The sequence below is a fragment of the Phocoena phocoena genome, chromosome 8 (genome assembly GCF_963924675.1).
Source record: "Phocoena phocoena chromosome 8, mPhoPho1.1, whole genome shotgun sequence".
NCBI lineage: Eukaryota > Metazoa > Chordata > Mammalia > Artiodactyla > Phocoenidae > Phocoena > Phocoena phocoena.
This window is the reverse complement of record NC_089226.1, coordinates 101,484,613-101,496,993: the sequence shown is the minus strand read 5'-3', so window position 1 is coordinate 101,496,993 and position 12,381 is coordinate 101,484,613. Positions and strand designations below refer to the sequence as shown.

The following is a 12,381-nucleotide window of genomic DNA, read 5'->3' as shown; positions in this document are numbered from 1 at the left end:
TTACTTTGAATTCTTTATTGGGTAGATTGGTTATCTCCACTTCACTTAGTTCTTCTGGGGTCTATCTTGTTCCTTCATTTGGAATGTCGTTCCTCTGTTTCCTCATTTTGCCTAATTTGCTGGGGTTTTTTAAACATCTTTATTGGAGTATAATTGCTTTATAATTGTGTGTTAGTTTCTGCTGTATAACAAAGTGAATCAGCTATATGTATACATATATCCCCATATCTCCTCCCTCTTGCATCTCCCTCCCACCCTCCCTATCCCACCCCTCTAGGTGGTCACAAAGCACTGAGCTGATCTCCCTGTGCTATGCGGCTGCTTCCCACTAGCTGTCTATTTTACATTTGGTAGTGTATATATGTCCATGCCACTCTCTCACTTCATCCCAGCTTACCCTTCTCCCTCCCCATGTGCTGAAGTCCATTCTTTTTGTCTGCATCTTTACTCCTGTCCTGTCCCTAGGTTCTTCAGAACTTTTGTTTTTTTAGATTCCATATATATGTGCTAGCTCTATTTATAATTTGCTGTTTTTATTTCTATGTATTTGGTAGGTTGGTTATGTTTCCTGACCTGAAGAAGTGGCCTTTTGTAGGAGTTGTCCTATCCATGCCAGTGGTGCAACTCCCTTTGGTCACCAGAGCTATATGCTCTAGAGGTGCCCCCTATGTGGGCCGCATGGGTGCTTCTGTTGTTGTGGATGCCTACTGTGCGCAGCCTTATAGGAGTTGCTGGTCCCCAGTCCAGTTGGTTGCCAGGCCCTGCCTTGTGCAGAGGCTGCTGGCTGCTGGCTGGCTGGGCTCGGTTGTAAGGAGGCTGATGCAGAGTCCTGCATTGTCCCAGGGCTAGTTCTGACCCTCTGGTGGGTGTGTTCTGGGGTGGCTGCTTTTTTGACCAGTGTTCCAGATCTAGTGTTGACTTGCTCGTCGTTTGGGTCAGTTCCTGACATACCTGGCTGTGAGGTCTGGGTTATTCTAAAGCTGTTTCTGGCCTGTTGGTGAGTGGGGCTGGATCCTGGGGCAGCTGGCCGAGGGGTCCAAGGTGTCTTGGAGCTGGTGTTAGCCTGCTGGTGAGTGGGCTGGGTCCTGACATGGTGAGCAGTGGAGCTGCCATGGTCCTGGGGCTGGAGTTTGCCTGCTGGTGGGCAGGGCTGGGGCCCAATGGGTCCTGGAGTTGATGCCTGTCCACTGCCATGTGTGTGGCTGGCCCAGGGCTAGTGCTGGCCATCTGGTGGGTGAAGCTGGCCATCTGATGGGTTCCAGATTCTCTGGTTGCCAGGCCCTGGGTGTCCTGTGGCTAGTGATGGCACACTGGTGTGTGTTGCTGGGTCCTGAGTCCTCTGGTGGAAATGGATGTGTGCTTGGGTGGCTGTGGCCTCAGGGGATCTTAAGGCTGCTCTCTTGCTGGTGGGTGGTGCTGTGTCCCTACATGGCTAGTTGCTTGGCCTGAGCCATCTCAGTACTGGTGTTGACAAGCTGGTGAGCAGGGCCAGGTTCTGGGAGAGGGAGGATTCCAAAATGGCACTAGCCAGCAGCAGTGTCCACATTGTAGAATGAGCTCCCCAAATGGCTGATGCCAGTGTCTATGTCCCCAGGGTGAGTTCCAGTTACTACCTGCGTCTCTGGGAGGCTCCCCAAGATCAGCAAGTGGGTCTGACCCAGGCTCCTTTCAAATTTCTCTTTCTGCACTGCATCACAGAGCATGTGAGATTTTGTGTGAGCCCTTTAATAGTGGAGTCTCTATTTCCCACAACCCTCTGGCTCCCCTGAAATTAAGCTCTGCTTGCCTTCAGAGCCAAACCTTCTGGGGGCTCATCTTCCTGATGCAGGACCCCAAGGCTGGGGAGATCAATGTAAAGTTTGGGCTCCTGGCTTCTTGGGGAGAACCTCAGCAATTGTAATTATCTTCCCTGTTTGTGGGTCACCCACCTGGGGGTATAGGTATTGACTATACTGAATCTCTGTCCTTCCTCCCTGTCTTTTTGTGGTTGGTTCCTTCTTTATATCTTTAGTTGTAAAAGATTTTTTTCCTGCTAGATTCTGGTCTTTCTTATCAATAGTTGCTATGTAAATAGTTGTAATTTTGGTGTGCCCAAGGGAGGAAGTGAGCTCAGGGTCTTCCCACTCCAATTATCTTGGCCACCTCCCCCAAAACAGCAGTCTTGACTTTCTCCTCTATATGTGCCTCATTCCCTATCCTCCTTCATCTCACTAAATGGTATCAGCATTCATCCATTTCCTCAGCCTGGACACATAGATATCTTCCTTGACCCTCTGCCACACCATCACCTCCTTAAAAATCTGAAAGCATCAGGAAGTTCTACTGCATTGTCCTCAAATTATGACCCAAATCCAGCTATCTGTTACCATTTCTGTGGACATCTTCCTAATTCAAATTCCCACCATCTTTCCTAAGGCCTATTTTGACAGACTTTTAAAATGTCTTCCCTAACATGATTTTGGCTCTCTCAGTTAATTATCAATGGAGATTCAAGAATTAGGTTTAAAATATTCTATTATAATACTCTTAAAAGCCTCTGATGCATACATTTCTGGTTCCAGGAATAAAGGCCTTTTACCCTACTATTTGCCCTCCATTCCCTCAGAAAAGAAATATCATGCAGGTACATACATGAAAAGGAGCTACTGGAACATAGGTGAGAGTGAACAAAAGCAGATAGACTGTAATGGGGAGTGTATACTCTCTCAGATAAGAGCAGAGGGAGAGCAATATAAAGAACATCCTGTTTCCATGGCTTTTAGCCTGGAATAAGGTACAGTCCTCACAGTAAAGTGAATGAGGTGCATGAAAAAAACCTGCAATCTGGAGAATCAGGGCACAGATGGTGGGAAGCTGGGAACAATGGAAAAAGTGGGGGTTCCAGCAAGGGAAAGTGGTAAAGAGGGGATCCCACAATTGTGTCTACCACACATCCCCCAGATGGCCCCTGAAACATACACCTGCAGAATAAGTTCAACTAAGGACAAAGATCTAAACTGAGGTCAGAGCTGCTGCATAAGAAACAGTTTTTAGTTTAATTTCAGGCATGAAAATTACTTGTTAAAATGAAGGAATCAGTATTACTGATGAATAATAATGGAAAATAGAATCTTCACAACTTAATATTTATAATATTCAAGATGTAATTCAAAATATCTTGATATGTGAAGAACCAAGAAAATGGAACTCATTCCCAAGAGAATGGAAATCTTTCAAATCTTCTCCTGAGATGAGACAAATTTTGGAACTAACCAACAAGGATTTTAAATATCAAAGATCCATTTGATGTGATTGATGAACCTACAGTTATACGTCATTATCCCCCAATGTTCATAGTTTACATTAGGATACACTCTTGGTGTTGTACATTTTATGGGTTTTGACAAATGTATAATGACATGTGCCCACCGTTACAGTATCATAAAGAGTAGTTTCACTGCCCTAAAATACCTCTGTACACTGCTTATTCATTTATTTCCCCCCCTACCAACTACTTATCCTTTTACTGTTTCCATAGTTTTGACTTTTCCAGAATGTTATATAGTTGGAATCACACAATATGTAGCCTTTTCAGATTAGCTTTTTTCACTTTGTGATACATATCTAAGGTTCCTCCATGTCTTTTCATGGCTTGATAACTCATTTACTTTTAGCATTGAGTAAGATTCTATGGTTTGATGTAACACAATTTATTTATGCGTTCATCTACTAAAGGACATGTTGGTTACTTCCAAGTTTTGGCAATTATGAATAAAGCTGCTATGAACATCCACAGGTAGGTTTTTGTGTGGACATAACTTTTCAAGTCCTTTGAGAAAGTACCAAGGAACTTAATTGTTAGATTATTTGCCAAGAGTGTGCTTAATTTTGTAAGAAACTGACAAAATGCCTTCAAACGTGGCTGTAACATTTTGCATTCCCATCAGCAACGAATAAGAGAGAGTTCCTGTTGCTCCTCATCTTTGTCAGCATTTGGTGTTGTCAGTGTTTTGCTTTTTGCCATTCTAATAGGTGTGCAGTAGTATATCATAGTTTTAGTTTGCATTTCCCTAATGATATATGTTATGGAGCATCTTTTCATATGCTTATTTACCATCTGTATAATTTCCTTGGTGGGGCGCCTTTCAAGTTTTCTGACCATTTTTAAATTGGAGTGTTCATTTTCCTTTTGTTAAGCGTTCTTTGTATATTTTGGATAACGATTCTTTTTCAGGTGTCTTTTGCAAGTATTTTTTCCAAGTCTGTGGTTTGTCTTCTCATGCTCTTAAGTTTCTTTTTAATTTCAGTATAATATATAAAATATGATTTGCTATTTTAACCACTTTTGACTGTATAGATCACTCACTGGTATTAATTACATTTACAATGTTGTGCAACCATCGTCACTAGCTACTGCCAAAATTTTTCAAAATCCTCAACAGAAACTTTGTACCCATTAAGCAATAACTCTCCATTCCTCTTTCTCCCCATCTTCTGGTATCTATATTCTACATTATTCTCTATGAATTTTCCTATTCTACATATTTTATATAAGTGGAATCATAAATATTTGTCTTGTCTTTTCTTATTTTACTTTACATGTTTTCATGGTTTTAGTATGATTCAGAACTTTATTTCCTTTATGGCTGAACAATTTCCATTGTATGTACATATCACATTTTATCCATCTGTTGATGGATACTTGGGTTGTTTTCATTTTCTGGCTATTGTGTATAATGCTGCAATGACATTGTTGTATAAGCTATCTGTTTGGGTTCCGGTTTTCAATTCCTTCTGTTTTATACCTAGCGATGGAATGCTGGGTCATGTGGTTTCCCTAAATTTAGCTTTTTGAAGAACTCCCAAAGTATTTGTCATAGTGGTGGCACCATTTTACCTCCCCATCAGTAATGTACAAGATTCTAATTTCTCTATATCTTTGTGAATGCATGTTATTTTCCTTTTTTTTTTTTTTTTGAATTATAGCCATCCTAGTAGGTGTGAAGTGGCATTTTATTGTGGTTTTTGACTTGCATTTTTAAATGACATCATGTTGAGCATCTTTTTATGTACTTATGCACTATTTGTATAACTTCATGAAATAAATGTATATTCAAGTCCTTTGCCCATTTAAAAATTGAGTATTTTGTCTTTTTGTTGTTGAGTTGGAGTTCTTTGTATAGTCTAGATATTAAACCCTTTTCCATTGGTCTATTTGCCTATCTATTCTTTATATATGATTTATAGATATTTTCTCCCATCAGATAGGTTATCTTTTCACTTTCTTGATAATGTCCTTTGATGTGCAAAAGTTTTTAATTTTGATGAAGTCCTATCTATATATATTTTCTTTTGTTGCTCAGGCTTTTGGTATTATATCTAAGAATACATTGCCAAACCCAAAGTCATGTAGATTTACACCTGTTTTTTCCTGAGTTTTATAGTTTTAGATCTTATATTTAAGTTGCTAATCCATGTTGTGTTATTATTTATTATGGTTTTAGGTTTATTCACATTCTTTTGCATGTGGATATCCAATTGTCACAGCACCATTTGTTAAATGGGCCATATTTTACGCATTGAATGGTCTTGGAAGCTTTTTCAAAAATCAATCAGCATAGATATATTGTTTTATTTTTATTTCTGCAAGATGAGTAGTTCTGTGTTATAGAACTGTTAGAAATGAACATTCTGACTCTGAAAACTTTTATAAGGTACCTTTTATAAGGTCATAAATTCAGAATTCACAGTTTTCACCTGAGATAACAGATGGCATTATGCTAGTAGTGGTAAGGGGCACCTTAATTCCCCACACCCTTTAGAGGAGACAGGCTTGGGTGGTGGCAAAGGTTGGCTTTCTAATTCAGAAGTGGTATGGTCAGGCCCAGGGTATTCCAATTTCTAATATCACAAAAGGTGACAGAAGTTGTCATTAGATTAATTCCCTACATGGTTGAAAAATTTACCTTTAAAGTAATGTTTCAGCAAAAATAAAAATCAAGGTCCTTGGAATACACCACCAAGACACTTTGCTATGTATAACACAGGTTTCTTAGGAATGTCTACACATCACACTTGAGAAACAGGGACATGATGACCATGCTCTGAAAATCCACAAGCATTCAGCTAAGAGGGACTGAACACGGCCCCCTGGCTAAGGCATGCAACACTGTTTTCCATATTGTATCATTGAGCAGGTTGAATCTCATGATGCGAAACATCTTCCTCTCTGTTCCCATAGGTACCTCTTTCTCGTCTTTATAAGCCACATGTTGTGGCACCTCTGTTCTAAACCTCATCCTAAAATGCTCCCATGTCTGATGGAGATGTTGTTTCTGTATCCCATACACAGTGCTCACAGCTGATAAAATAGCCCTCACCACATGGACTGTAATTCTCCATTTGTTTGTGTTTCTAGATCCCTAGGGAGCAAGGAAGCCCCAGGGAAGTGTAATTTGCCATAAGTGTTTTTTTTTTTTAACATTTTTATTGGAGTACAATTGCTTTACCATGGTGTGTTAGTTTCTGCTTTATAACAAAGTGAATCAGTTATACCTATGCATATGTTCCCATATATCGTCCCTCTTGCATCTTCCTCCCTCCCACCCTCCCTATCCCACCCCTCTAGGTGGTCACAAACCACCGAGCTGATCTCCCTGTGCTATGCGGCTGCTTCCCACTAGCTATCTATTTTACATTTGGTAGTGTATATATGTCCATGCCACCCTCTCACTTTGTCCCAGCTTACCCTTCCCCTGCCCCATATCCTCAAATCCATTCTCTAGTAAGTCTGTGTCTTTATTCCCGTCTTACCCCTAGGTTCTTCATGACCTTTTTTTTCTTAGATTCCATATATATGTGTTAGCATACGGTATTTGTTTTTCTCTTTCTGACTTACTTCACTCTGTATGACATACTCTAGGTCCATCCACCTCACTACAAATAACTCAATCTCGTTTCTTTTTATGCCTGAGTAATATTCCATTGTATATATGTGCCACATCTTTTTTATCCATTCATCTGTTGATGGACACTTAGGTTGCTTCCATGTCCTGGCTATTGTAAATGGAGCTGCAATGAACATTTTGGTACATGACTCTTTGAATTATGGTTTTCTCAGGGTATATGCCCAGTAGAGGGATTGCTGGGTCATAAGGTAGTTCTATTTTTAGTTTTTTAAGGAACCTCCATACTGCTGTATATAGTGGGGGTATCAATTTACATTCCCACCAACAGTGCAAGAGGGTTCCCTTTTCTCCACACCCTCTCCAGCATTTATTGTTTCTAGATTTTTTGATGATGGCCATTCTGACTGGTGTGAGATGATATCTCATTGTAGTTTTGATTTGCATTTCTCTAATGATTAATGATGTTGAGCATTCTCTCATGTGTTTGTTGGCCATCTGTATATCTTCTTTGGAGAAATGTCTATTTAGGTCTTCTGCCCATTTGTGGATTGGATTGTTTATTTTTTTGATATTGAGCTGCATGAGCTGCTTGTAAAATTTGAAGATTAATCCTTTGTCAGTTGCTTCATTTGCAAATACTTTCTCCCATTCTGAGGGTTGCCTTTTCGTCTTGTTTATGGTTTCCTTTGCTGTGCAAAAGCTTTTAAGTTTCATTAGGTCCCATTTGTTTATTTTTGTATTTGTTTCCATTTCTCTAGGAGGTGGGTCAAAAAGGATCTTGCTGTGATTTATGTCATAGAGTGTTCTGCCTATATTTTCCTCCAAGAGTTTGATAGTGTCTGGCCTTACATTTAGGTCTTTAATCCATTTTGAGTTTATTTTTGTGTATGGTGTTAGGGAGTGTTCTAATTTCATACTTCTACAATATGTAATAGTCCAGTTTTCCCAGCACCACTTATTGAAGAGGTTGTCTTTTCTCCACTGTATATTCTTGTCTCCTTTATCAAAGATAAGGTGACCATAGGTGCGTTGGTTTATCTCTGGGCTTTCTATCCTGTTCCATTTATCTATATTTCTGTTTTTGTGCCAGTATCATACTGATATGATACTATACATAGAGAATCCTAAAGATGCTACCAGAAAACTACTAGAGCTAATCAATGAATTTGGTAAAGTTGCAGGATACAAAATGAATGCACAGAAATCTCTGGCATTCCTATACACTAATGATGAAAAATCTGAAACTGAAATTAAGAAAACACTCCCATTTACCATTGCAACAAAAAGAATAAAATATCTAGGAATAAACCTACCTAAGGAGACAGAAGACCTGTATGCAGAAAATTATAAGACACTGATGAAAGAAATTAAAGATGATACAAATAAATGGAGAGACAGACCATGTTCTTGGACTGGAAAAATCAACATTATGAAAATGACTCTACTACCCAAAGCAATCTACAGATTCAATGCAATCCCTATCAAACTACCACTGGCATTTTTCACAGAACTAGAATAAAAAATTTCACAATTTGTATGGAAACGCAAAAGACCCCGAATAGCCAAGGCAATCTTGAGAACGAAAAATGGAGCTGGAGGAATCAGGCTCCCTGACTTCAGACTATACTACAAAGCTACAGTAATCATAAGTGTTGCTTAATGGTAGAATGATTTATGAGTTCATGAAAATGCATGAGTAAAGAGAGCTGTGATCCAGAGACACTCACCTGTCTGATAAATGGCCATATATGATGCTTCCCACCAGCATTCCAGCCATGAATAAGAATTTGGCCATTGATTTTAGCGACTGAGATTCACATACCAGGTCCCACTGGAAGAGAAGGAAACCAACAAAGGAGAGCTCCACAACTTATAACCCCTCAGTGGAAACCTGATTGAAACAGTTTAAATGATTTACACGTTTCTTTGTTTCAGCCCTTTTTTCCTCTCCAGCTTCCTTTTTTACTTTAGTTGACTTTTATCATGCAGGTATCAGCTTAAACCTGTTGGTTATATTTATGCCTTTTTAAATTCCATAATAAGTGATCCTCGAATATGGCCACAGAGTGCAATCATTTGAGGAGATTTAAAAATTTACTGATGCCAGAATTTCATTACAGATCTTCTCATATGGTTGCTCTGGGGTACAGCGCTTGGAGGTTTTGATCAATATCCCTGATATTTCTAATTTTCAAGCCAGGCTGAGCATTACTGGCCTTTTAAACACATCGCATAAATTACTTGCTTAACCTTTGATCTTTTAAATAATAAAAGCCATATAATAGCAAGGTCACATCTATTTTTTTTTTTTTTTTTTTTTTGTGATACGCGGGCCTCTCACTGTTGTGGCCTCTCCCGTTGCGGAGCACAGGCTCCGGACGCGCAGGCTCAGCGGCCATGGCTCACGGGCCCAGCCACTCCGCGGCACGTGGGATCCTCCCGGACCGGGGCACGAACCCGTGTCCCCTGCATCGGCAGGCGGACTCTCAACCACTGCGCCACCAGGGAAGCCCCACATCTATTTTTGAGTTCATTAGACTCATGAAATATATAGGTGTCTGACATTCAGTAAAGAAGTAATTAATATTTGCTGAAAGAATGAAGAATGAGCACCTAATAGTGACTAAAACTTCTAGAAGCTTGTTCATTACTCTGTTACCCTTAAACACCCAGACCATGCACTCATAAGATGTAAACGGGGCCTCTTACCTCAGTCACGACAGTGGAGGAGAAGGAGCTTCGGTCATACACCCAGCCGTCCACACAGGGCTCCGTGTCCAGGTCACTCATGTTGGGGAAGGTCCCGTTCAGGTGAAGGAGCTGCCACTGGGGGAGGAGGAAGCGACGACACTTCTCTGGCCTCAGGTTTGAGTCCAGTGGGATGGAGATTCTCAGGAGGGTGTCTTGGCTGAGGGTCCCAGTGCCATTAGCAGAGTCAGTGTCATTGTCAAGGATGTGAACCCAGCAGCGATGACCAGGAACAGCTGCAGTGAAGTTCTCCAATAGAATATGAGGGTACACTATGAGGCTGGAGATACAAAGGAAAACCATCTGAAGGATCTGGAATCTCCCCAGGCCTCCAACTTGATCCAGGAGGTCCTGAAAGGCCATTGAGCTGAGCAGTGATCCCCAAGGGGAGGCAAAATGACTATTTAGAGAAGTTCAAAGGGAGAAAAAGTTTCCTTTCACTATGTCACACACTAAGTGTGTATTGATCCTGATCTCAGTATTAGCTCAATGGGCCCTGTCTCACCTTCACAGCAAGGCCATGGAAGCTATTTCTCCAACTTGTTTGGGGATCAGGTCGGTAACTGTCTTCTTTAAAGTCACAGAGAAATATTTTGCTGAGATGCTTCCAGCAATTGACAAAACTGTTTAAAGGTCTACTTTGTGAAAATTCTTTTTATCAGCAGTGTCCCAAAGTGACACTGGACTTTGAGCTACACATCTGTAAATAAAATAAAATAAACCTGCTACATGGTTTGCAGTCCCTTTCAGAACATGTCATTTGTCAGACTCAAAAGTGAAACGTCTTTTGTTTTTCTGTGAAAAGTACTGAAAGTAAGTGCTTTGCTTTTTAGTACTGACTTTTGATTAAAAGAGTTAATGAAAATAGTCCTGAGTTAATTTAAAGCAAGTGAAATATGATACAATATTTTTCTTTTGGTAAATGACATTATTCTGCTGAAAGTCAAATCAAACCATGATTTCACATTGAAAATAAATTACTCAAAATGGGGGTCAGGGTGGGTAGTGATGGAGGGCAGAGGGCTAAGTCAGTGCATAGAGAAGTTTATTTTTTACAGGCTTATAGATTCATTCGGATAACATTTGTGAGGACCTGCTCTGTTCTAGGAATACAGCATTGTGTTAGACAAGGTCTTTAAGTGTAAGACTATGGTGAGTAAGGGAGAGGTATGTAAGTAACTACAATCTGATATTATAAAACATATATATGGCAAATGCTCAATGTGCTATGGAAGAACTGAAGAGCAATATAGGAAAAATGTCACCTTTGTTAGCACTAAATCTTCCATTAACATTTTTTTGAAGCCTTATTGTGGTATAATTCATATAACACGTAATTCTTTTTAAAATATACACTTACGTGGATTTTATTTGTTCACAGTTGTGCGTCCATGACTACGCTCTCATTACAGAACATTTTTGTCACCACAAAAGAAACCTGTACCCATGAGGAGTCACACCCCATTCCCCACTTTACCCCTAACTCTTAGCAACCACTAATCTACATCTGTCTCTATGGATTTGCCTAATTTATGTATTTCATAGAAATCACGTTATAAAGTATGTGGGCCTTTGTATCTGGCTTCTTTCTGTTTTTTTTTTTCACTTAACATAATGTTTTCAAGTTTCATCTATGTTGTAACATATGCCATTCTTTCATTCCTTTTTATGACTAATTAATTCTATTTTTGGCAATTAATTTGACTTTATTATTTTTCTACATATATATTTAATTTTTACTTTATATTGGAGTATAGTGGATTAACAATATTGTGTTAGTTTCAGGTGTACAGTAAAGTGATTCAGTTATACATATACATGTATCTATCCTTTTTCAAATTCTTTTCCCATTTAGGTTATTACAGAATATTGGGCAAAGTTCCCTGTGCTATACAGTAGGTCCTTGTTGGTTATCTATTTTAAATATAGCAGTGGGTAAATGTCAATCCCAAATTCCCAATTTATCCCTCCCCCCACCTTTTCTGTGAAACTGTTTCTGTTTTGTAAATAAGTTCATTTGTATCATTTTTTAAAAGATTCTGCATATAAGAGATATATTTGTCTTTCTCTTTCTGACTTAGTATGATAATCTCCAGGTACATCCATGTTGCTGCAAATGGCATTATTTCATTCTTTCTTACAGCTGAGTAATATTCCACCGTATATATATACTATATCTTCTTTTTTTTTTTTTTTCTTTGTGTTATGCGGGCCTCTCACCATTGTGGCCTCTCCCATTGCGGAGCACAGGCTCCGGACGCGCAGACTCAGCGGCCATGGCTCACGGGCCTAGCCGCTCTGTGGCATGTGGGATCTTCCCGGACCGGGGCACGAACCCGTGTCCCCTGCATCAGCAGGCGTACTCTCAACCACTGCGCCACCAGGGAAACGCTGTACTACATCTTCTTTATCCATTCCTCTGTTGATGGACATTTAGGTTGCTTCCATGTCCTGGCTATTGTAAATCTCATTGTAGTTTGCATTTATCTAATAATTAGTGATGTTGTACATCTTTTCATGTGTTTTTGGCCATCTGTATGTCTTCTTTGGAGAAATGTCTATTTAGATCTTTTGCCAACTTTTTGATTGGGTTGTTTGCTTTTTTTTTTTTTTTTTTTTTGTGCTGTACATGGGCCTCTCACTGTTGTGGCCTCTCCCGTTGCGGAGCAAGGCTCCGGACGCACAGGCTCAGCAGCCATGGCTCACGAGCCCAGCCACTCCGCAGCATGTGGGATCTTCCCGGACC

General features: G+C 39.9%; 1 protein-coding gene across 2 annotated transcripts in view; it reads right to left on the bottom strand.

Annotated features, from left to right (window-relative positions):
- LOC136127535 (organic anion transporter 7) overlaps positions 1-10,190 on the bottom strand; it is a 33,821-nt gene extending 23,631 nt beyond the window's left edge. The window contains exons 1-2 of one of the 2 annotated variants that reach the window (XM_065883090.1): positions 9,597-10,190; positions 8,615-8,718 (exon numbers count right to left, since the gene is read on the bottom strand). In XM_065883090.1, coding sequence (XP_065739162.1) covers positions 8,615-8,718; positions 9,597-9,998 — 506 coding nt within the window. In that variant the 5' untranslated portion in view covers positions 9,999-10,190. The remainder of the gene's footprint in view (positions 1-8,614; positions 8,719-9,596) is intronic. The other variant, XM_065883091.1, reaches the window with a different exon arrangement.
- Positions 10,191-12,381: the final 2,191 nt, after the last annotated feature.